Source organism: Salvelinus alpinus, chromosome 23 (genome assembly GCF_045679555.1).
Source record: "Salvelinus alpinus chromosome 23, SLU_Salpinus.1, whole genome shotgun sequence".
Classification (NCBI taxonomy): domain Eukaryota; kingdom Metazoa; phylum Chordata; class Actinopteri; order Salmoniformes; family Salmonidae; genus Salvelinus; species Salvelinus alpinus.
In genome coordinates this window covers 26,517,876-26,543,786 of record NC_092108.1, presented here as the reverse complement: position 1 = coordinate 26,543,786, position 25,911 = coordinate 26,517,876, and the positions used below count along the sequence as shown (strand labels likewise).

General features: G+C 42.9%; 1 protein-coding gene across 2 annotated transcripts; it reads right to left on the bottom strand.

Moving 5' to 3' along the window:
• Positions 1 to 2,049: 2,049 nt before the first annotated feature.
• LOC139550678 (oxysterol-binding protein-related protein 1) lies at positions 2,050 to 25,542 on the bottom strand. Of its 2 annotated transcripts, XM_071361732.1 has the most exons (13): positions 25,065 to 25,542; positions 19,232 to 19,307; positions 17,877 to 18,011; positions 17,636 to 17,733; positions 17,255 to 17,437; positions 16,863 to 16,970; positions 16,559 to 16,648; positions 15,955 to 16,081; positions 15,135 to 15,251; positions 14,415 to 14,538; positions 14,214 to 14,304; positions 14,030 to 14,050; positions 2,050 to 3,557 (listed from the first exon to the last, which is right to left on the bottom strand). In XM_071361732.1, the coding sequence occupies exons 1-13, from the start codon at positions 25,124 to 25,126 to the stop codon at positions 3,455 to 3,457; spliced, it is 1,335 nt and encodes a 444-aa protein (XP_071217833.1). In that variant the 5' UTR covers positions 25,127 to 25,542; the 3' UTR covers positions 2,050 to 3,454. The 2 variants fall into 2 exon arrangements, with proteins under 2 accessions (XP_071217833.1, XP_071217834.1); XM_071361733.1 differs by lacking the exon at positions 14,030 to 14,050 and having other exon boundaries at positions 25,065 to 25,540.
• Between the last annotated feature and the right edge of the window lie 369 nt (positions 25,543 to 25,911).

Sequence of the window (25,911 nt, the reverse complement as noted above, 5' to 3'; positions counted from 1 at the left end):
ACAGTTACTGAGTTTAATGGCTGTGATAGGAGAAAACTGAGGATTAATCAACAACATTGTAGTTACTCCACATTACTAACCTAAATGACAGTGAAAAGAATCAAGCGTGTACAGAATACAAATATTCCAAAACATGCATCCTGTTTGCAATAAGGCACTAAAGTAAAACTGCAAAAAATTGTCTAAGAAATTAACTTTATGTCCTCAATACAAAGCATTACGTTTGGGGCAAATTCAACACGTCACTGAGTGTCACTCTTCATATTTTCAAGCATGGTGGTGGCTGCATCATGTTATGGGTATGCTTGTCATCGGCAAGGGTGTTTTTTTAGGATAATAAGAAATGGAATAGAGCTAACCCAGAGGAAAACTTGGTTCTTCTTTCCAACAGACACTGGGAGACAAATCCACTTTTCAGCAGGACAGTAACCTAAAAGACAAGGCCAACTATACACTGGTGTTACTTACCAATATGACATTGAAAGTTCCTGAGTTCCTAGTTACAGTTTTGACTTAAATCATCTTGAAAATCTATGGCAAGACTTGAAAATGGCTGTCTAGCAATGATCAACAACCAACTTGACACAGAGCTTGAAGAATATTTTTTTTAAATGTGCAAATATTGTACAATCCAGGTGTGCAAAGCTCTTAGAGACTTAACCAGAAAGACTCACAAATGTAATTGCTGCCAAACGTGATTGTAACATGTATTGACTCAGAGTTGTGAATACAGATATTTCTGTATTTGATTTTCAATACATTTGCAAAAATGTCTGAAAACATGTTTTCACTTTGTTATTATGGGATATTGTGTGTAGATGGGTGAGAAAAAAAATCATATTTAATCAATTTTGAATTTAGGCTGTAACACAAAAAAAATGGAATAAATCAAGGGGTATTAATACTTTCTGAATTCTTTGTATGTGTGGATTTTGACATTTTGAACTTTGTTGCATTCTATTGTCATTTTAGATTATCATGGCCCGCCCTCGCATAGCGTTCCTATTGGAGCAGGACGTGTCACTCCTGATGTTCAGCCTGCCTTCGAGAATTTTACCAATCAGGTCTGGACACTGTACCACTTGGCCAATGAGACGGAGGAGGGCACACTGTCCACTAACACTATCTCCCAGCCTCCGTTCAATGGAAGTGCTTTCATTCGCAACTTTGGGTCTGGACATGTGTTACTGGCAGAGAGGTCCCCTTCCCCTCAGCAGTCTGACCCCCAGTCCTGGTGTGGCCGACCCAGACAACAGCCCCAGCCACCACCTTTCCCAATGTACCCAAGAAGGGCCTTCACACCCAGGTCACAGAGATCAACCCTCCGCCCTCCACCCCAGCATCCAACTATGCTCAACCTGGAGATCAGCATCCCCAACTACTTCCTGTTCCTCGATGGCAACCAGGTGTCCCTGAGCCAGAGCGCTCGTAGTGTTCCGACCGCAATGTTTTCCAGGTCGAGATCTGCTGTGGTCAGGGCGGACGACCCCCCGGGGTACCTGTCCTTCTCCGTTCCAATGGAGATGGTTAGCGGAGGTTCCGGTCGGGACGGTCAGGCCCAGTCCCTGCAGGTCATCAGTGATGAAGGAAACACTGTTTACTCCCCCGCTCTCATACGCATTGTCACCTCTGAACCCACAGAGAAAGAGGACCAGGAAGGATCCGGGAGGTGGCCAACTAGTGCCCCATTTAATTGGTAGGGGACTGTTGTCTAGTATCAATAAACATGTGTGTATATAATTTAAAACGTTCTCCCTCTTCATTAAATAAACACATGTTTTAAGTGAGACTTTAGGCTAGTCTGAAGCTGAAAAAGTAAGGAAATTCACGAGCTCAACAAGGCCAAACTTCAACCATCCTCTTGGGCACAGACATCAATTCAACATCTATTCCATGTTGGTCAATGAACTGACGTGGAAACAACGTTGATTCAACCAGTGTGTGCCCCGAGGAATGTTAGTATTATGCAAGGAATTCAATCCACAATTTACATAATGCTACAGGGAAATGCAGATAGGGTGGTGGAAATAAGAGAAGCAGGACACAAACTAAGGTAACATGAAGCTTTTATTTAGCAACAATAGGAACAATCTTGATTCTGTAATGTGCTAAACACAAAGTGAGAGTAGCCTCTAGCTAAAACTGCAGGGCCAGTCTACTGTACTGATAATCCAACCTAAACTACCGCTTTACCAAGGTTACAACAGCAGCTATTCACAACCAAGGAGAGGAATGTTATGCAGTGGATGAGTGAGTTGAACAGTGGCCTGTGTGTCCCAAATTGCACCCTTTTCCCCAATAGGGCTCAGGTCAAAAGTAGTGCGCTATGTAGGAAATAGGGTGCCATTTGGGACATAGGCTTACTGTGTGTCTGTGGGTGTAGTGCAGCTAATGCTTGCATAGTCAACGTTGTGCTTGTACTGTATTTGCATTCAGTGTGTTAGGGGTAGTTAAAACAGTTACATGTACCTCTCAGATTTACATTTTTACTTTAGAGGAAACTTTTGCACACATAAAAATATATTCATATTGAGCCAAGTGGTCAAACTTTAAGTTCTCAAGTGTTATGGAAGCAAGAGCCATAATTCTAAGTACAGTACAGCTATTCTCCTCTATACATAGTATCCTAAATTCCTCAAGTACTACGTTGTATTACAGCTCAGAAGAATAGAAGAGCTCTATCCAATAATATGTACAGACATTTATGTCCTCAGCCATAGTTGCTGAGGTCCAAGCAGCTGTGATACAGTGTGTTATAATGACAGTTTAGTTTGTTAGCATATAGCAGGGACTGCATGAACTTGGAACAAGTCTATTTCACACACTATTTGAAAGCTCTATTTTCCTTAAATTGATACTGTAGCTGCACACATTTGTAAGTAACAGAACTGAGCACAACACATTCAAATGGACATAATTCTCACAAGTGTTTTGGTGAGAGATACTAGAGACACATCAAGAGGTGTGTCCCATTCAATCCACTCCATTCAAAACACTCCCATTGTTAAAATGACTGGCAGGTTACACCCTATAGTTTTATTATAATTCTATACACACTGGTCGATGACCATCGCTTATAGACTCATGAGGGCTTCACAATTGTGCTTTGAGTGAGACAGGAGATATGTTTAGGGACTGCTGAAGGGTTGTTGCCTTTACGGTCATTCAATTCCCAGCATCATCCTTACCCATGCAAAGGACTATAGCAGGTCCAGAGCAGGCTTTGAAATTATTAAAGCCAGAACTTTCCCTTGACCTTGCCTATGTTGACATTATCTACATCATAACACATTTTTCCTGACCGCATGACTTGACTAGGATGAACTTTCTCCCCCTTCGATGAACCCTCTGAGAAAAATGTCAAAGCTCCAGTGTCAGAATATAAAAAATTGCAGAGAGAGTTAAGACGAGGTGTGTACAGATAGAGATGTGTGTGTGGTGTGTGTCCTGTAGGTCAGTATATATCAGGCAGCAGGGAGTAGTTCCGGTCCCAGTAGCTGTTGGAGTAGAGCCAGTCCTGAGCTTTGTTGTGGGGGTTGGTGCCCTGGTGGAACCACCTATATGGGAGCAACAAGAGGAACCAAGTCAGGCATGAGTGTCCAGGCACAGGCATGAGTGTCCAGGCACATGCATGAGTGTTTTACATGATGATTGTGATAAATACAAACCCACACCAACAAACTTTGTAATATACAGTAGTCAACTCCTGATGGTGGGATTTAAACCAAATCGTATTTGTCACATGCGTCGAATACAACAGGTGTAGACCTTACCGTGAAACGCTTACTTACAAGTCCTTAACCAACAATGCAGTTCAAAAAATAGAGTTAAGAAAATATTTCCTAAATAAACTAAAGTAAAAGAAAATTGTAACAAGAAAATGACATAACAATAATGAGGCTATATACAGGGGGTACCGGTACCGTGTCAATGTGCGGGGATACAGGTTAGCCGAGGTAATTTGTAAAGTGACTATGCATAGATAATAATTGGGGGTCAATGTAAATTGTCCGGGTGGCCATTTGATTAATTGTTCAGCCGTCCTATGGCTTGGGGGTAAAAGCTGTGAAGGAGCCTTTTGTTCCTAGACTTAGCACTCCGGTAACGCTTGCAGTGCGGTAGCAGAGAGAGAACAGTCTATGACTGGGGTGACTGTAGTCTTAGAATTTTTTTGGGGCCTTCCTCTGATACCGCCTAGTATATAGGTCCTGGATGTCAGGAAGCTTTGCCCCAGTGATGTACTGGGCTGTACACACTACCATCTGTTGCGCCTTACGGTAAGATGCCGAGCAGTTGTTATACCAGGTGGTGATGCAACCGGTCAGGATGCTCTCGATGGTGCAGCTGTAGAACTGTTTGAGGATCTGGGTACCATTGCCTCATCTTTTCATCAGTCTCCTGAGGGGGAAAAGGTGTTGTCGTGCCCTTTTCACAACTGTCTTGGTGTGTTTGGACCATGATAGTTCGTTGGTGATATGGACACCAAGGAACTTGAAACTCTCAACCCGCTCCACTTCAGCCCTGTCGATGTTAAATGGGGGCCTTTTCCTATAGTCCACGATCAGCTCCGTTGTCTTCCTCAATATTGAATGAGACGTTGTTGTCCTGGCACCACACTGCCAGGTGTCTGACCTCCTCCCTATAGGCTGTCTCATCATTGTCTGTGATCAGGCCTACCATTGTTGTGTTGTCAGCAAACTTAATGATGGTGTTGGAGTCGTGCTTGGCCACGCAGTCGTGGATGAACAGGGAGTACAGGAGGGGACTAAGCATGCACACCTGAGGGGTCCTAGTGTTGAGGATCAGTGTGGTAGATGTGTTGTTGCCTACCCTTACCACTTGGGGGCGGCCCGTCAGGAAGTCCAGGATCCAGCTGCAGAGGCAGGTGTTTAGTCCCAGGGTCCTTAGCTTAGTGATGAGCTTTAGCTGGTCTGGTAGGATCGCGTCACTGGGCAGCTCGCGGCTGGGTTTCCCTTTGTAGTCCGTAATAGTTTTCAAGCCCTGCCACAACCGACGAGCGTCAGAGCCGGTGTAGTAGGATTCAATCTTAGTCCTGTATTGACGCTTTGCCTGTTTGATGGTTAATCGGAGGGCATAGCGGGATTTCTTGTAAGCGGCCGAATTAGTGTCCCGCTCCTTGAAAGCGGTAGATCTAGCCTTTGGCTCGGTGGGGATGTTGCCTGTAATCCATGGCTTCTGGTTGGGATATGTATGTACGGTCACTGTGGGGATGACGTCGTCGATGCACTTATTGATGAAGCCGGTGACAGGTGGTATACTCCTCAATGCCATTGGATGAATCCCGGAACATATTCCAGTCAGTGCAAGCAAAACAGTCTTGTAGCATAGCATCTACGTCGTCTGACCACTTCCTTATTGAGCGAGTCACTGGTACTTCCTGCTTTAGTTTTTGCTTGTAAGCAGGAATCAGGAGGATAGAAGTATGGTCAGATTTGCCAAATGGAGGGCGAGGGAGAGCTTTGTATGCGTCGCTGTGTGTGGAATAAAGGTGGTCTAGAGTTTTTTTCCCTCTGGTTGCACATGTGACATGCTGGTAGTGAGGTAAAATGGATTTAAGTTTGCCTGCATTAAAGTCCCCGGTCACTAAGAGCGCCGCTTATGGATTAGCATTTTCTTGTTTGCTCATGGCCTTATACAGCCGTTGAAAGAAGTCTTAGTGCCAGCATCGGTTTGTGGTGGTAAATAGACAGCAACGAATAATATAGATGAGAACTCTCTTGGTAGATAGTGTGGTCTACAGCTTATCATGAGGCATTCTACCTCAGGCGAACAATACCTCGAGACTTCTTTAATATTAGCCATCGCGCACCCGCAGTTATTGACAAATAGACACACACCCCCGCCCCTCGTCTTACCAGATATAGCTGCTCTGTCCTGCCGATGCACAGAGAAGCCAGCCAGCTCTATATAATCCGTGTTGTCATTTAGCCACATCTTGGTGAAACATAAGATATTACAGTTTTTAATGTCCTGTTGGTAGGATAGTCTTAATCGTAGATCGTCCAGTTTGTTTTCCAATGGTTGCACGTTGGCCAATAATACGGAGGATAGTGATGGTTTACAGTGAGGGAAAAAGGTATTTGATCCCCTGCTGATTTTGTACGTTTGCCCACTGACAAAGAAATGATCAGTCTATAATTTTAATGGTAGGTTTATTTGAACAGTGAGAGACAGAATATCAACAAAAAAATCCAGAAAAACGCATGTCAAAAATGTTATGAATTGATTTGCATTTTAATGAGGGAAATAAGTATTTGACCTCTCTGCAAAACATGACTTAGTACTTGGTGGCAAAACCCTTGTTGGCAATCACAGAGGTCAGACGTTTCTTGTAGTTGGCCACCAGGTTTGCACACATCTCAGGAGGGATTTTGTCCCACTCCTCTTTGCAGATCTTCTTCAAGTCATTAAGGTTTCGAGGCTGACGTTTGGCAACTCGAACCTTCAGCTCCCTCCACAGATTTTCTATGGGATTAAGGTCTGGAGACTGGCTAGGCCACTCCAGGACCTTAATGTGCTTCTTCTTGAGCCACTCCTTTGTTGCCTTGGCCGTGTGTTTTGGGTCATTGTCATGCTGGAATACCCATCCACGACCCATTTTCAATACCCTGGCTGAGGGAAGGAGGTTTTCACCCAAGATTTGACGGTACATGGCCCCGTCCATCGTCCCTTTGATGCGGTGAAGTTGTCCTGTCCCTTTAGCAGGAAAACACCCCCAAAGCATAATGTTTCCACCTCCATGTTTGACGGTGGGGATGGTTTCTTGGGGTCATAGGCAGCATTCCTCCTCCTCCAAACACGGCAAGTTGGGTTGATGCCAAAGAACTCCATTTTGGTCTCATCTGACCACAACACGTTCACCCAGTTGTCCTCTGAATCATTCAGATGTTCATTGGCAAACTTCAGACGGGCATGTATATGTGCTTTCTTGAGCAGGGGGACCTTGCGGGCGCTGCAGGATTTCAGTCCTTCACGGCATAGTCTGTTACCAATTGTTTTCTTGATGACTATGGTCCCAGCTGCCTTGAGATCATTGACAAGATCCTCCTGTGTAGTTCTGGGCTGATTCCTCACCGTTCTCATGATCATTGCAACTCCACGAGGTGAGATCTTGCATGGAGCCCCAGGCTGAGGGAGATTGACAGTTCTTTTGTGTTTCTTCCATTTGCGAATAATCACAGAAACTGTTGTCACCTTTTCACCAAGCTGCTTGGCGATGGTCTTGTAGCCCATTCCAGCCTTGTGTAGGTCTACAATCTTGTCCCTGACATCCTTGGAGAGCTCTTTGGTCTTGGCCATGGTGGAGAGTTTGGAATCTGATTGATTGATTGCTTCTGTGGACAGGTATCTTTTATACAGGTAAGAAACTGAGATTAGGAGCACTCCCTTTAAGAGTGTGCTCCTAATCTCCGTTCCTTACCTGTATGAAAGACACCTGGGAGCCAGAAATCTTTTTGATTGAGAAGGGGTCAAATACTTATTTCCCTCATTAAAATGCAAATCAATTTATAACATTTTTGACATGCATTTTTCTGGATATTTTTGTTGTTATTCTGTCTCTCACTGTTCAAATAAACCTACCATTAAAATTATAGACTGATAATTTCTTTGTCAGTGGGCAAACGTACAAAATCAGCAGGGGATCAAATACTTTTTCCCCTCACTGTACCTACTCGTCTGCAAATTTTTACAAGGCACCCCGTCCTCCTCCCCCTTTTTCTCTGTCTTTTCTTCACATGGATGACAGGGATTTGGGCCTTGTCTCGATAAAGCAATATATCCTTTGTGTCTGTCTAATTAAAGAAAAACATATTTGTCCAGTTCGGGGTGAGTAATCGCTGTTCTGATGTCCAGAAGCTCTTTTCGGTATTAAGAGACGGTAGCGGCAACATAATGCACCGAATGAGTAACAAAAAATGTGAAAATAGAAACAAAATAGCACAGTTGGTTAGGAGTCTGTAAAATGACAGCCATCCCTTCCAGCGCTTCAATTGAAAATGTGTTTCTCCATATAACTTGGGCCTTAAGTGTATTCATGCAAACTGGAACATGCAGATATCCTGGACAGGTGAATTGCACTGCAAATACAACATATTATTTTAGCTTATTCAATGTGTACTGTGCCTTCAGAAAGTATTCATACCCCTTGACTTATATTGTTGGAGCCTGAATTCATAATGGATTAAATAAAATAAAAATATCACCCATCAACACACAATACCCTATAATAACATAGTGAAACAACATGTTTTTAGAAATGTTTGCAAATTTATTGAAAATGAAATATCTCATTTACTTAAGTATTCATACCCCTGAGTCGGTGTTGTGTTCAAGACTACCTAAAGCAAGACCGACTCAATATCAAGATGTCCAGTAAATGTCCAGTATTTCTGTGTTCATATTTCAGAACAACACATTGATTCTTAAGACATTAAGAATAGTGAAAAAAAATGCATGCTGCGGAAAAATAGAGCCACTCTACAAATTATTACTAACCAAACACAGTGGGGAACAATGGGCCTTCTACGCCTTCAGAGAAGGGCTAAGGATTTATAAAATTATAATAATAATAATAATAATAATAATGATATTATTTTTTATTATGTTCTGATTTAATCTCTTCGGTTTTTGTTGGAAAGGGTTAACACTGAAGAGAAAAAAGATCCAATCATGATTTTTCTTTACTTGTCTCTGGGGAGATAAATCTAGCTAGTGTTAGGGTTAGTTTCCTCGTTTCCTTATCAATCAGTTACTCATTGGTGAAATTAGCATTATGACAATATCTTTAATTAAATAATTCAAAAACCTTTATTAATGCAATTGCAGACAGAAGTTGACAAACAGGAACATAGCATGAATGTTGCTGAGTAAGCTTTGCATCCAACAAAAGGTCTCCAGTGGTTTTATTAAACTCTAAATCGCGTCCTGGTGATGTCACTGCCTAGGTCATCATACTCTACTACTGGGACCAAAACCATGCCTACAAAGCTGTATAAACAGGGCCTTTATTGTTAGCTAAACACTTAGCAGTAAATGTCCCCTTCCCCCAAAGTTGATTTATTGTGGAATGTTTACCTGGTCTTATCTCCTTCACTCCCCTGCAGTTCTGTCTAAGTCACACATTTCTAAGAGGGGCCTCTTTATAATGAGGCAGAAAAAGAGAGAGAAAACTAAAATACAACTGTAGAACAATACTAAACTTCTACAATGAATATATATACAGTGGGGAGAACAAGTATTTGATACACTGCCGATTTTGCAGGATTTCCTACTTACAAAGCATGTAGAGGTCTGTAATTTTTATCATAGGTACACTTCAACTGTGAGAGACGGAATCTAAAACAAAAATCCTGAAAATCACATTGTATGATTTTTAAGTAATTAATTTGCATTTCATTGCATGACATAAGTATTTGATCACCTACCAACCAGTAAGAATTCCGGCTCTCACAGACCTGTTAGTTTTTCTTTAAGAAGCCCTCCTGTTCTCCACTCATTACCTGTATTAACTGCACCTGTTTGAACTCGTTACCTGTATAAAAGACACCCGTCCACACACTCAATCAAACAGACTCCAACCTCTCCACAATGGCCAAGACCAGAGAGCTGTGTAAGGACATCAGGGATAAAATTGTAGACCTGCACAAGGCTGGTATGGGCTACAGGACAATAGGCAAGCAGCTTGGTGAGAAGGCAACAACTGTTGGCGCAATTATTAGAAAATGGAAGAAGTTCAAGATGACGGTCAATCACCCTCGGTCTGGGGCTCCATGCAAGATCTCACCTCGTGGGGCATCAATGATCATGAGGAAGGTGAGGGATCAGCCCAGAACTACACGGCAGGACCTGGTCAATGACCAGAAGAGAGCTGGGACCACAGTCTCAAAGAAAACCATTAGTAACACACTACGCCGTCATGGATTAAAATCCTGCAGCGCACGCAAGGTCCCCCTGCTCAAGCCAGCGCATGTCCAGGCCCGTCTGAAGTTTGCCAATGACCATCTGGATGATCCAGAGGAGGAATGGGAGAAGGTCATGTGGTCTGATGAGATAAAAATAGAGCTTTTTGGTCTAAACTCCACTCGCCGTGTTTGGAGGAAGAAGGATGAGTACAACCCCAAGAAAACCATCCCAACCGTGAAGCATGGAGGTGGAAACATCATTCTTTGGGGATGCTTTTCTGCAAAGGGGACAGGACGACTGCACTGTATTGAGGGGAGGATGGATGGGGCCATGTATTGCGAGATCTTGGCCAACAACCTCCTTCCCTCAGTAAGAGCATTGAAGATGGGTCGTGGCTGGGTCTTCCAGCATGACAACGACCCGAAACACACAGCCAGGGCAACTAAGGAGTGGCTCCGTAAGAAGCATCTCAAGGTCCTGGAGTGGCCTAGCCAGTCTCCAGACCTGAACCCAATAGAAAATCTTTGGAGGGAGCTGAAAGTCCGTATTGCCCAGCGACAGCCCCGAAACCTGAAGGATCTGGAGAAGGTCTGTATGGAGGAGTGGGCCAAAATCCCTGCTGCAGTGTGTGCAAACCTGGTCAAGAACTACAGGAAACGTATGATCTCTGTAATTGCAAACTAAGGTTTCTGTACCAAATATTAAGTTCTGCTTTTCTGATGTATCAAATACTTATGTCATGCAATAAAATGCCAATTAATTACTTAAAAATCATACAATGTGATTTTCTGGATTTTTGTTTTAGATTCCTTCTCTCACAGTTGAAGTGTACCTATGATAAAAATTACAGACCTCTACATGCTTTGTAAGTAGGAAAACCTGCAAAATCGTCAGTGTATCAAATACTTGTTCTCCCCACTGTATATATATGTATATATTGTTAATCAGTAGTCTAAAACCCTTATAACCCCTCCCCTTCTATTAATAAAACATAAGCATAATCAATTTCTCTAATACATCAAACATTTTGGTTACACCCTTATCATGACCCCTAGGTGAACCCGACACTAGCTAAATCAGCCATTGGCTAGGCCACTAAAAGCTAGATAAAGGCATCTGCCATTCAACTTTATAAGGGCAAAATTTGGGAGTGATAGTGGAATCACATTTTGACTTAATGGATGGGATTGTTTTTACAGAAATGTATGGAAACATCTGCCTTCTTGAAGGCCAACGAGAAGTAGTTTTCCTACGGTCTAGCTACTGTAGCTAGTTATTGTTGTTGGCTAGTTTGCAGCGGCTGTAGTAGGTGTTATCAAAGAGGATGTTGCTAATTTGTTAGCTTCTCCCTTTTCAAGAATAACTTTCAACAAGAAGTTAAGTTTCAAATGATCATCATCTGATGAGTGGAACAGTTTTTTTTTTTTATAGCAGCACACTTACTGTTGTTAGCCATATCTTCCAAAATAGCTTGTGTGTGAAACGTTGTTGCATTTAAAGTGGAATTGACAGCATTTTAGCAACATGAAATCTAATTAAAATCTGTTCACATACACCCCCAGGAAGAATGACACTTTTTATGACAAGCGACCACTTAGATATGGTCATGTTTTCATAAATTCTTAAAATGTTTGGATATTACGTATACTAAGGCACCACTACACCACTGGCCCTTTGTGTTCTACAAAAAGTGCACTCCCCTACAGGAGTGCGCTGGTATTACGGTTGCTGTCCTTTCAGAATCACCAACCTCACACACACTGAAGGCCTATAGGTTCGCCACTGTACTAACCTGTCACACACTGAAGGCCTATAGGTTCGCCACTGTACTAACCTGTCACACACTGAAGACCTATAGGTTCACCACTGTACTAACCTGTCACACACTGAAGACCTATAGGTTCACCACTGTACTAACCTGTCACACACTGAAGGCCTATAGGTTCACCACTGTACTAACCTGTCACACACTGAAGGCCTATAGGTTCGCCACTGTACTAACCTGTCACACACTGAAGGCCTATAGGTTCGCCACTGTACTAACCTGTCACACACTGAAGGTCTATAGGTTCACCACTGTACTAACCTGTCACACACTGAAGGCCTATAGGTTCGCCACTGTACTAACCTGTCACACACTGAAGGCCTATAGGTTCGCCACTGTACTAACCTGTCACACACTGAAGGCCTATAGGTTCGCCACTGTACTAACCTGTCACACACTGAAGGCCTATAGGTTCGCCACTGCGCAAACATGTCTGTAATAGTTACAGTATAAAGGCTGTTAAGATAATGTTTCAAGAAAGTAGTATATATATTTGGCCTGGTGAAGCGGTTTTATGCGCTGACTTAATGGAAGCTGATATTATTATGAGTTTTTTACTCCGCTGGTCTCGGGAAGAAATTATGAGTCCTCACTGTCCGAGACCAAGTCAAGACCGAGTACAAATGTATCCAATACTGAGACATTCAATAAGTGGTCGGTCAAGTGCTACAACACTGCCCTGAGTCAATAAATCACCTTTGGCAGCGATTACAGCTGTGAGTCTTTCGGGGTAAGTCTCTAAGAGCTTTACACACCTGGATTGTACAATATTTGCATTCTTTAAAAATGTTTTTATGTTCTGTCAAGTTGGTTGTTGAACATTGCTAGACAGCCATTTTCCAGTCTTGCAACAGATTTAAGCCAATTTAATTCAAAACTGTAACTAGGCCACTCAGGAACATTCAATGTTATCTTGGTAAGCGACTCCAGTGTACACTGAGTATACAAAACATTAAGAACACCTGCTCTTTACATGACATAGACTGACCAGGTGAATCCAGGTGAAAGATACAACTCAATAGGAAGGTTTCCCTAATGTTTGATATACTCAGTATATATGTGGCCTTGTCTTTTAGGTTATAGTCCTGCTGAAAGGTGAATTTATCTCCCAGTGTCTGTTGGATAGCAGACTGAAGCAGGTTTTCCTCTAGGTTTTTACCCGTGCTTAGCTCTATTCCATTTATTTTTTATCCTAAAAAACTCCCTAGTTCTTTCCGATGACAAGCATACCCATAACATGACGGTAATCAGTGGTGTGTTGGATTTTCCCGAAACATAACGCTTTGTATTCAGGACATAAAGTTAATTACTTTGTCACATTTTTTGCAGTTTTACTTTAGTGACTTTATGCAAACAGGATGCATGTCTTGGAATATTTGTATTCTGTACAGGTTTTCTTCTTGTAACTTTGTCATTTAGCTTAGTATTGTGGAGTAACTACAATGTTGTTGATCTATCCTCTGTTTTCTCCTATCACATCCATTAAACTCTTAACTATTTTATTGGTCTCATGGTGAAATCCCCTAGTGGTTTCCTTCATTTCCGGCAACTGAGTTACCTTTGTAGTCTTTGTAGTGACTGGGTTTATTGATACACCATCCAAAGTGTAACTTTGTATATCAAAATAACTTCTCAACATTCTCAAAGGGATAGTCAATATCTTATTTATTTTTTTACCCTTTGCAAGGCATTGGAAAACCTCCCTGGTCTTTCTGGTTGAATCTGTGTTTGAAATTCACTGCTCGACTGAAGGACCTTAAAAATAATTGTGTGTGGGGATGAAGTAGTCATTCAAAAATCATGTTAAACACTATTATTGCACACAAAGTGAGTCCATGCAACTTATGTGACTTGTTAAGCAATTCTTTACTCCTGAACTTATTTAGGCTTGCCATAACAAAGGGGTTGAATATTTATTGACTCAAGACATTTCAGCTTTTCGTTTTTAATTAATTTGTAAAAAATTCTAAAAACGTAATTCCACTGACATTGTGGGGTATTGTGTGTAGGCCAGTGACACCAAATATTTATTTAATGCATTTTAAATTCAGGCTGTAACAACAAAATGTCGAAAAAGTCAAGGGGTGTGTGAATACATTCTGAAGGCACTGTACTTTTCAGGAGTCAACTACATTCAGGTTGTGCAGATGCATGATCAGTGTTTCAATCAATGCATTTGCTGCCATTCTAAAGCTGTCCTGAGGGAGGCAGTATAGTGCAGCATTCAAACAGTGAACCACAACAACAACCAAAAGACACAGCAGACAAGCAGAGCCAAACCTGGGGCCAAGAGCTGGGTTCCTTCACAATGACAACACGGGGGAGAGCAAAACACACAGCACATTATGACACAAATGTGGGATAATTAGCAAAGCAGGCCTAGCATAGTGTTAGCATACATCCAAGGAGAGTTTGCACAGCAGAAGCAACGGTTCCAGGAGGTGGAGAGGACCCAATCACTCACCTTGTTTTCCATTCCTCGGTTGATTTGGAGCGATTTTTCCGGGACAGTCTTTGTTTCTCCTCTACCCTCTTCTTCTCTGCACTTGCCGAGTCTGAGAAATATTTTAACATATCAAAATATACATTTCTGAACACCAGATGTGGACACAATGCTTTGATCATTCACAACAACACAATGCCATATATAACTTTATCACCATACCTATGTCTCCTTTCTCCATGTGTCTGATGTCAGGCCTGAGTCGACAGTCTGTGGGGGGTAGGACCCCATTCATGCCTTCCTCCAGCTCATTCAGCTGCATGGCAAATGTGGAGAAAGCATAGAACTACGAGAGAGAGAGAGAGAGAGAGAGTGGATTCGAAAAAAATCAATAACTGAGTCAAACTGACAACCAGTTGAATCACTCAAGAAGGCTAAAATATCATCAGTACATCCCAGATTTCTGCTTCTTAGTAATCCTCCTAATACAGTACTCTATTATGCCTGTGAGCCCTTCAGTTGTCTGGCCGGGGGGCTATCCCCTAGAACTGCTCTTGTCCCATTATCTCTCACCCCCTGCCGCTCCTCCCCTCTGCAGAGTTGTCTGGTCGGGGGGCTATCCCCCAGAACTGCTCTTGTCCCATTATCTCTCACCCCCTGCCGCTCCTCCCCTCTCACCTCTGCAGAGTTGTCTGGTCGGGGGGTTATCCCCCAGAACTGCTCTTGTCCCATTATCTCTCACCCCCTGCCGCTTCTCCCCTCTCACCTCTGCAGAGTTGTCTGGTCGGGGGGCTATCCCCCAGAACTGCTCTTGTCCCATTATCTCTCACCCCCTGCCGCTCCTCCCCTCTCACCTCTGCAGAGTTGTCTGGTCGGGGGGCTATCCCCCAGAACTGCTCTTGTCCCATTATCTCTCACCCCCTGCCGCTCCTCCCCTCTCACCTCTGCAGAGTTGTCTGGCCGGGGGGCTATCCTCCAGATCAGCTCACTTCCTGGGATGACCTGGACCGTGTCTCCGTCAGGCAGGGGCATCTCCTCTGGCTCCTCGTCTACACTGGTCTGGAGGGACAGACAGGGGGACACACGCAACCTTAAAACAGGTATGGCTTACAGTAGCTACTTATTGGGTCATATCAAGGGTTTTCACTCCAAAACTAGTTTAAAGGTTGCTTAAATACCACTCATTCATGAGCATGGAGCAAAGGGATCCATTTCAGGCAACATTTTCATGGTGCGAAAGCAATGTGTTAAGTGCCAAATTTACCATAAACCTCATTGTAATCTAGCAGCACGATTTAATTTGAAATGTTTCTTCAACAATGTGCGCCATTAAGAAGTTACTATTTATGTATTGCTCAGTTTACTAAACTCTAATCAAATATTCACCTCCCTATAACACACATTGTTCCATAAAAATTTGCAATGAAATCACACTGCCAGATTACAAGGAGGTTTATGGAAAGGTATTTTAAGATTTCAGCTAAATCACATTTTATTGCAATCTGGTGCCCGATGGCACAGTCGATGATGTGGCATGCAACCATTGGTTGATGCATGCAATGTCTGAGCATGTCATCTGAATCTATGAATAGTACTGAACAGCACTGGACTGACATAAGGTATAGTATATAGCTTATTTCACGTAGCAGATAAGGAAAATAATTCAAAGATTATAATAGTTACATAATCACCCCAATGGGGCTCGAGGCACTTCCTTGTTTTTGATATGGTGTGTTTCTGATTAGTGCACATCATACTGTACCTGCATGTTGCTTTTCTTCTCCTCTGAGTTCTTCTTGTCAGATTTCTTATGAGCATCAAAAGTGTCAGCGTCCACAGTGTATAAGCACTCGGTCCATTTACCGTAGATGGCACAGAGCTTCTTTTTGCTGCACACACAAGCGTCACACGGGGCCTCAAAATGTGTTGTAGACTTTTCTTTGGTAATTAGATGTCCCATCAGTGAGGAACACAATCCGGAAAGAATCAGGTTGTAACATTTATTTTAAAAAAGGTGCAATATGCAGAAATCGCATTTCCTGGTTGCTAAAATTCAGCTGAAGCTGGTGTACAAAACCGAAAGTAAAAGACGCATAAATGAACCTTAAGAATGGGAAGTATAGAAATAAGGCACATAGAAGAGATATACCGCTTCTTAGATTTGCTTTCCATGAGAATGACAGATCTATAACTCACATTGCTATGTGTATTTGGTTGGGTGGCCCAAAAAGCTACATATTGCAGCTTTAACCTTTATTTATCCAGGGAGTCCCATTTGAGGTCAGGATACCTTTTTACCAGGGAGACCTGGCCAGCAATGCAATACAAAAAACCTTAAATTCGTAACAAAAGAAAAGCCACAATACCTTTTATCTAGAATGTAGCCCTCCACTTTGTGCAGCTCTTTGCCAAAGAGGCCACATGGTTTGAATATCAGGCTGCATCTCTCTCCGGTCCTGTCACAGAAAGACAAGGCTTTGTTTTCATATTCTCGTTCACCATTTCCCACTGTGACACAATGCTTTCAAACAACTACCATGTAGCTGCTCAGTCTATCTCCTTTGTAATGGCAAGTATCTGTCCCAGTTCTGTTACACTGCTCAATCAACTGGAAACAAATGTGGATCCACACTACTGCACACACACACACGGCAAGGTAGTCTCCCTTACTTGTGGTTGATCACCTCCACATTGCCGTACTGCTCGATCCACAACTGGCCCACGATGATGTTGTGGACACAACAGGTAGGGTTTGTCCAGGTGTACGCTTCGTTGTATCTGCAGAGACGGAGAACATGTCATAGCAGCAGATAATCTCCAACCAATCACCAACCATGTCCACTTAGAGATGCCAAATCATACCAAACTACTTCAGGGAGATTACAAATGTCCTTTAAGCTTCAATTTATTAATTTCATTCAGCCTTCAGAAAAAACACCCAGAATAGATTTATTGCTAGCTTTACTGGGAGATAAAGGCCAATTCGAGAACACTCCAAGCCAAACCCTCAGTGAGGGAAAGCTACATGCACACTGTGGAGGGAATCTCAGCTCCAGACTCACTTTGGTAGCTCCAGGCTGATGATGCCTTTAGGCTCCGCCTCCACACTCTTTCCCCAGAACTTGAGTTTGGGGTAGATGGAGCCGTGGAACAGGAAGTCCTCCTGCAGGCCCTCAGCATGGAAGGCGCTGACGGGGGGGTGGTGGCTAACCTGCTCCGACATCCACCTGAACCCTAGGTCCTCTCTGAAGGGACAGGAGGGAGGGGGTTAATGGTACATACTTAGCCATCACCTTCTGTCTTCAAATGTCTTCAGACATCTGACATGTTGAGATGTATTTTGATGAGAGGTATTTTGAAGACGTCTTGAGTCACAAACTAGTACGACTAGTGGTACCAGACCAACTCACAACAAATACAGAAAAGTCAACCTAAGGTCAAACCTGATGAGCTCATAGGTTTCTCCCAGTAGTGGGTTGAAGGGTTTTCCCGTCCTCTCCCACTGTGAAGCTACAGCAGACACAGCAAACGCTGCAACACACTGAAACCATCACAGATGAACAGACGTTTGTAACGTTAATGGCTGTAGATGAGCACAGTAAAAAGAGTAGGTACTATGGCTGTAATTATGAGTGAAAACTCGTGTGTCTATCTAAGAGGATGATGATAATGGGTGCTCGCTACCTTCATCCTCTCCATGGAATCTGTGGTGGTGTTCGCTTGGTGGATGAGGTACGTGTGCTCCATGTACTCTGTAAGCCGCTGCAGGAAACTAAGGGGCTCGTTTAAGATCACTGGCATTGCTATCTTAGACAGCTCCTGGTTGGGGACAGAAGAGAGGAGCCGAAGAGTCAGAGACAGGGGTAAGAAAATACACAAGCAATGAAGTTCATTCACAGCCCACAGACAAATATACACTGAGTGTACAAAACTTAAGAAACACCTGCTCTTTCCATGACATAGACTGACCAGGTAAATCCAGGTGAAAGCTATGATCCCTTGGAGTCAACATGGCCCAGCATCCCAGTGGAATGCTTTTGACACCTACCTTGTACAGTAGAGTCCATGCCCCAACAAATTGAGGCTATTCTAAAGGCAAAAGGGGGGAGTGCGACACCCTCGGAAAGTGCCATTATTGATGGCGACTCTGGAGCAATTAGGGCTAAGTGCCTTGCTGATTGATACATTTTACCTAGTCGGCTCAGGGATTCAAACTTCAGTTACTGGCCCAACGCTCTAACCGCTAAGCTACACTGGCAAATAGAGTGAAATTCCCTGTAAAGCACACATAATGGTGTTTCGATGAGAGGTGTGAAATAGCATCAGCAAAAAGCTATAGTCTAGACCCCAGCCTGGAACACTGTTTGACACCAGTACTGACTGGTCTCTAGAGTGTCATTAAAGGCCCACATTTAAGCAGGAACCCTGGGCTAAAATAATAGAGTGCCATGGATCTAACTCATTAAGCCCCATATATAGGACAAACATAGTCAAGGTTGTTTCTCCATTGCCAATGGTGGCATTTTCCTCTACACCAGAGCTGTGTCCCAAATGGCACCCTATTTCCTATGAAGTGCATTACTTTTTACCAGGGCCCATAGGTCAAAGTATTGCACTACATAGGGAATAGTGTTGCCATTTGGGACGCAGCCCAGGATTAGGTGGAAATCAACCCTTTTAATTGGTGGATTTACAGGAAGTGTAGACTGTAGATCCAATCAAATTTCATCCAGAAAGTGGAGAGAGGGTATTAGGATCCCTACAGACCACTACTGACGGCCAGAGTATTTTACAGCAGGGTTTCTCAAACTCAGTCCTGGAAATCCTGTTTGTTTGTGTTTGAATTCTTGGCAGAGAGAAAGGCATGTTCGCTCACTGTTTGATTTAAACTTTTTTGGGGGGAACAGGAAACAGTGAACGAACATCCCTTTCTTTCTTTGCCCAGCCTGATACATTTGTATCCAGCTCTGGTGCTTTTTGGGATGTGCCAACACAGTACTGTACTTTTCTTTAAATAAATAATGAGTGTGAATTCTCACCATGCCAATGCATTTCTTCAGGATGCTCCAGATGCTGACATCATTCCTGGAGAACATGGGCGCTGGTAAAGACGTTCTGTGGGATAGAACAGAAACGGACAAACAACAAGGTCAAATCTAAATGTAGTACTCCCACTGAAACAGACACAGTCCTTGTTTGTATTCTCCTGACCCTGTCTCTTAGCCTGGTCCCAGATCTGTTTGTGCTGTCTTACCAACTACTATAGTCAACTCCTATGGTCATTGTCACGCAAAACGGCACAAAGAGATTTGGGACCAGGCTAGGAGACAGTGTCAGGAGAATACAAACAAGGACTATGGTGACAGAGTAATTGATGAGGGGTTTAAGCCAGAGTCTCTTACAGTGGCATACTTTCACCGAGACCTAGATTTAGCTACTGTATAGATAAGGCATAGCGCTCTTCCTCCTACATTTTAGCAACACTCCAGGCTATCACATTTATCAGATGGTGGTACAGTATCTTGTTGTTGTTGGTGAGGTGTGTCTCCACTTTTTAAGTATGTACATTTTGTATTTAAGGTTGTGTCCCTGGTTTTATGTTCTCGACTTTGTTCATGGAGAACCATGTTTAGAATATACAACTACGGTCTTTATCATTGTGTCTTCAGGACTGTTAACATTTTGGCATGTTTCTAAAATAAAAAATAGTCACCATTTAGTTATGCAAACAGCTGTATTACATTAACCTTATCTGGAATATCAGCGAGGGCTTGACGTACTATTTGGAAACTGAGTTGCCTCGTCTTGCCTTGCCATTATGAAACAGAGTTACCTGACACCTGACAGCTAATGAGCTAACTGTAGCTGCTGCGGTCAAGCCTCGTGCAATAACCATGATTAAATGGGAGAGTGTGCGTGTGTTCCTGTGTGTGTGTGTGTGTGTGTATGTATGAATTAGTGGTGCACGGGTCAGCGGTTTGTTCACCCGCCCGCAATTGCTAATAACCCATCTGCAATGGCCCGACTATATGTGATAAAGTGAACATCTGAAGCCCACACCCGACCCTAACCCGCAAATATAGAACATGTGATGTAGACTACAGAGACGGCATAACGATTTTTTGCCTTGGGGTGCAGGATTTATTTTTTGCCTCATTTAGATATGTTTCTGCTTATAATTTCCAACATATTGGTAGTCTATTTGTTAGTCAACTTGTCCATAATTAGATACATGCAGCTTCTCTTATGTCATTATATGTTGCCATAGAAGACTAAATAAACCTTTGCTTATGAGAATAATGTCATAAATGATAGAATGAATGCTTCAATCTAGTTGACATCAGTAATGTTTTCTGTCATGTCCGCTTCTTTCGCAGAGAAAATACGTTTAGGGACAGGGGAGAAGATGCAATTACTCTCCCCCCAAAAATGTTATATTTTCTGTGCAAAATATGGCTGAAATATTATCTGCTTTTATGATGCTAAACAAAAGAACACCTCTACAGACAGTCCCTAAATGCGCATTCGCATTCCCTCAAGATGCTGAAAGAAATCCCATTTTTCCATTCCTGTTTCCGAGTCAAAATGTACCTTTGATATATCATTTTACTGCAAGAAATGCTTAATTCTGCAGGAATAATATTAAGACTATGTGAGAGGTTATAGACCTACAATGAGTGTTCAGATTTCAGTTTCCATTTAACCCATCTGAACAGTATGCTACAGTTTCCTTGACGTGCCATAGGCCTATTTGAAGACCACGTCTTGTGCCTGTCAAATTGTTATAGCATCTCACAATCATCACACACAACATAGGATGATGGCAGTGCCGACTCTTTTACCACTTCACCAAATCTTTCCCAAACATTACTTTTCTGGCCCTCCCTTCTCTTTATTTTCAACTCTCCATTTCACAGCTTTTTATTTTATTGAATTAAATTCCGACATTGTTCTTTTTGCCTCAGTCGATCAATGTTAACTTTCACTGCCCGTTCCCAAAAGCGTTTGGTGTGTAGGCTATTTGGGGATTGGCGTGTAGGCTATTAGTATGCCAGATAGCCTCAAAATAATGAAAGAAAAACCTCAATGTTGCCTATGGATGCACAAGAATGATACATTTATGGATTTTTTGATGTATTATTTCCTCTTTATTCAACACGACCGCCAGACACCGGCCCTTCATCCACACTATATTTCATGACCTAAACCCACCTGCCCCGTGGATATAACCGTGGGGGCTGCGGGTTATGAGTCAACCCGCGCATCACTAGTGTGTGTGTATGTATGAGTCAGACGGTGTGTTTGCTCAGAGATGAGCAGAGAAGCAGCTACATACAATGAATACTGACGCTCCAACTAAACAGACGCAACAGGCAATTGAGAGAAGGAGGGAGAGGAGGAGAGAGGGAGATTGAGGAGAGATGGAAAGAGGAGGGCTGTGGGGATAAATCCTAACCCTCTTATCAACAGCGGAATGAGCAGGCCAGTGGAGCATGGCGAAGCAGTACTTCTGTCGGCTACACAACACAGCATAACATATTAGGCTGAATGAACTGACTCCTCCTGTAACTACGTACACTCAGTCTAAAGCTTCATTCACTTCCCATAGCTATGTTTTACATTTCCTGTCGAATCAAATCAAGCCTAAATTCGCCTTTTCGCATAATCAAGGACTTATCGTACGCTTGTGGGCCAAAGAGGATCACAAGGGATTACAAATTGAGGTATCAAATTAAAAACTAGTTCTCCTTAACATACTACAGTATGGTAGAACATTTTTCTTCATCAATCTACTCAAAATACACTATAATGATAATGCAAAAAACGGTTATTTTCTTTTAAAATCTGAGAAAAAAATAAATAAATAATGAAATATCCCATTGAAATAAAAATTCAGACCCTTTACTCAGTACTTTGTTGAAGCACCTTTTGCAGAGCTTACAGCCTCGAGTCTTCTTGGGTATGACGCACAAACTTGGCACACCTGTATTTGGGGATTTTTTTCCCATTCTTCTCTGCAGATCCTCTCAAGCTCTGTCAGAATGGATTGGGAGCATCGCTGCACAGCTATTTTCAGGTGTCTCCAGAGATGTTCAATTTTAGGACTCATCATTGTAGTCTGTACAAAAATGTGGGAAGGACCTCACTGTCTGTTAGAAGAAAGCTGCATTCTCTTATTTATTTATCAAGCAATCTTACAGAAACTCACTCTATATGTAACGTCATTAATTAAGATAAAAATCACAAGTTACCAATCCCATTCACAGGAATGGATAACACTAGAGATCCCTCTAGTCTCCACAGATTTGGGAAAATCTGAGTTTAGTTTTTATGCCCCTAATTTGTGGAACAATCTGCAAAGTTCACTGCAGTTAAGATGTGCAGGTGTTTCTCAGGCAGTTTAAATTATTGATTTGGCGCCTCTATGTAGTTGAATGTGATTGCTTTTATTAAATGTCTATTATTTTTAATTTTGTTGTTGTATTGTTTTATACACTTGTATGTTGTTTTAATATTTTGTTTTTATTGTCATGTGTACAGGGCTCTGGTAAGAGATTTTAATCTCAATGGGACTCCCTGTTTAAATAAAAGTTAAATAAAAATAAGACTAGGCAGTGAATACCAACCAAAGCGCATCCCAATTAGCATTAACCCATCATAATGCAACAAAATACTATATGCCAAAATGTCTATGAACCAACCTTATATCACGGACGAGGCCTCACTTGTTACGAACAGGCTCTTAGCCCGTAACAAAGAGGGTGACAACGCAGAGATAAAGAAATAACAATAATATATAAGTAACCAATATACAAGTAACAATAGTGTGTGTAGTCAGTAGTGTAAGTGAGTGGATGTGTGCAAAGATGCTGATAATGAGGGGTGTTGAGTGGTGCCAAAAACAAACAAACAAACAAAGAAGCCCCAAAATGCCACAACAAAAAAAACAACAGTGTGTCTGCGTGGAGAAAGTCTCCTTGATGTATGGGGGAAAGATGTATATGATGACCCTAACAGCTCCGCCCACCGACATCTTATTAAGGAAACAAGAAAATAATTAATCACAGGGGGAGGGTTGTGACAGGTATGACGCTACAAGCTTGACACACCTGTATTTGGGGAGTTTCTCCCATTCTTCTCTGAAGATCCTCTCAAGCTCTGTCAGGTTGGATGGGGAGTGTTTCTGCACAGCTATTTTCAGGTCTCTCCAGAGATGTTCGATCGGGCTCAAGTCTGTGCTCTTGCTGGGCCACTCAAGGACATTCAGAGATTTGTCCCGAAGCCACTCCTGCGTTGTCTTGGCTGTGTGCTTAGGGTTGTTGTCCTGTTGGAAGGTGAACCTTCGCCCCAGTCTGAGGTCCTGAGTGCTCTGGAGCAGGGTTTCATCAAGGATCTCTCTGTACTTTGCTTCGTTCATCTTTCCCTCAATCCTGACTAGTCTCCCAGTCCCTGCCGCTTAAAAACATCCCCACAGCATGATGGTGCCACCACCATGCTTTACCATAGGCATGGTGCCAGGTTTACTCCAGACGTGATGCTTGGCATTCAGACCAAAGAGTTCAATCTTGGTTTCATCAGACCAGAGAATCTTGTTACTCATGGTTTGAGAGTCTTTCAGGTGCCGTTTGGCAAACTCCAAGCAGGCTGTGATGTCCATTTTACTGAGGAGTGCTTCTGTCTGGCCACTCTACCATAAAGGCCTGATTGGTGGAGTGCTGCAGAGATGGTTGTCCTTCTGGAAGGTTCTCCCATCTCCACAGACGAACTCTGGAGCTCTGTCAGCATGACCATTAGGTTCTTGGCCACCTCCCTGACCAAGGCCCTTCTCCCCCGATTGCTCAGTTTGGCTGGGTGGCCAGCTCTAGGAAGAGTCTTGGTGTTTCCAAACTTCTTCTGTTGAAGAATGATGGAGGCCACTGTGTTCTTGGGACCTTCAATGCTGCAGACATGTTTTGGTATCCTTCCCCAGATCTGTGCCTCGACACAATCCTGTTGTCTCGCTGCTCTGCGGACAATTTCCTCCACCTCATGGCTTGGTTTTTGCTCTGACATGCACTGTCAACTGTTGGACTTAATATAGACAGGTTCCAATCAATTGAATTTACCACAGGTGACTTCCAACCAAGTTGTAGAAACATCTCATGGATGATCAATGGAAACAGGATGCACCTGCACCCCCCCCCCCCCGCACACACACCTCTTTCCACGCTCTTTGTTTCTCTAAGCTGGCAAGAACTAAATTATTCACTGTTCAATTGTTGGATTAAGAAAAAGGGCATGCCACCACCCTCATCCACGTAAAGAAAGTACATTGGCCAATCTTCAAAAAGATTTCTGCTCTGACCCAGTGTACGAAGTGCCAATAAGCCACTAGCCTGCTGAATCTGAATGACATAACTGTGGATGGAAAAACAAGAGAAACCTGTCTATGGGGCTTGGGTGCTCAAACAAAAAACACTGGAACAGAAAGACAGACAGACTGGGGTATCCCATTACATCCAGTATACTGCAGAGCCGCTGGCTGCTGACAGTCTATTCTGAACACAGCATAAGTCTTTGATGACTGTTGTGAAGTGATCAAATATTATAAATTATAATGACATTATTGACATTAGCAGTAACAACATTGTGACTGGTGAGTCTTTCCTACAAAGTAATTTCCTACAAAATGTCACATGTGATAAAAACACACTTTTGAAATGAAAAATAACGATCAAATAAAAATAATGGAATATACTAGAGTAATTGAGCCAAACACTGATACAATCCTTGCTATTACACACACTGGAGAAGAAAGGAGACAAGAAAACTAAGCTGGAAACCATGTGGGAAACAAGCCGTTACATCACATTAAGTAGAGCGTGATCCTACCTGTGCTTCTTTACTCCATTGCACTGGGCCTTCTGGTTACCATGGTTACCCTCCCCGGACATTCCGCTGGCGGTGGACGTTCCCTGAGGGTGGTACGGCAATGGAGGCTGCTGCTGAACAGAGGGGGCTTTCTCCCCTCTTCCTCCTCTTCAAACGAGTGTCCGACCACAAACAGGAAGCCGTTCAGAGAGAGAGAACGCTTGGTCTCGGAATCTGCAGGAGAAGGATGCCAGTGGCCAGAAAGACAGAGGGGGTCATGTCACCTTTGAGCTCAGTCCAAAACATGGTAAGCTTAGCTGAAACCTAGCCCAAAAACTCTATTCTTAGACCTGCAACCTGCCTGCACACTCCTCCACCCAGTAGTGACTGACTGAACTCGCTCTTCCTCCTCCTCTCCCTCCCTGGAGCCTGCGAAACCCCACCTGTGGGATAGTGTTCCAATGAGAAGCCACATAGATGCTCTGCTTCCTCCGGGTGCGGTGTCTGCTGTGGTTAGTACAGTACTCTGGCTCCGCCTCTAACCTAGACCTCACTCTACTGCTACTAGGGACAACACAGGTATTAACACCCAGGAAAAGGGGGAGGGGAAACAGAATCTCTAAACAATGAGGAGGAGCTGAGATACTGGGGTTACGGAGCTGGCATGACTAATCAAATATTCAAGAACTTAATGATAGTGGCAATACAAATGCATTTTTTTGGCATGCCAATAAAGCATTTAAATTCAAAAATTGAGCTGGCATGATCAGTTATGGGAACAACAAAGCTTCAAATCTCTTGTTATAGAGTAATGCTATTTATAAACGTGGGTCATGTGGCTTAATCCAAAACTAAAGTTCAATCAAAG

Bases quoted from the DNA above. Each gene is read 5' to 3' on its own strand.
- LOC139550678 (XM_071361732.1), bottom strand. From the start codon at position 25,126: ATGTCCGGGGAGGGTAACCATGGTAACCAGAAGGCCCAGTGCAATGGA. The intron at 17,734-17,876 runs GTAGCGAGCACC...TGATGGTTTCAG, and splicing joins ATTCCATGGAGAGGATGAAG to TGTGTTGCAGCGTTTGCTGT. The intron at 15,252-15,954 runs GTACAGTATGAT...CTGTCCCTCCAG, and splicing joins AGAAGAAAAGCAACATGCAG to ACCAGTGTAGACGAGGAGCC.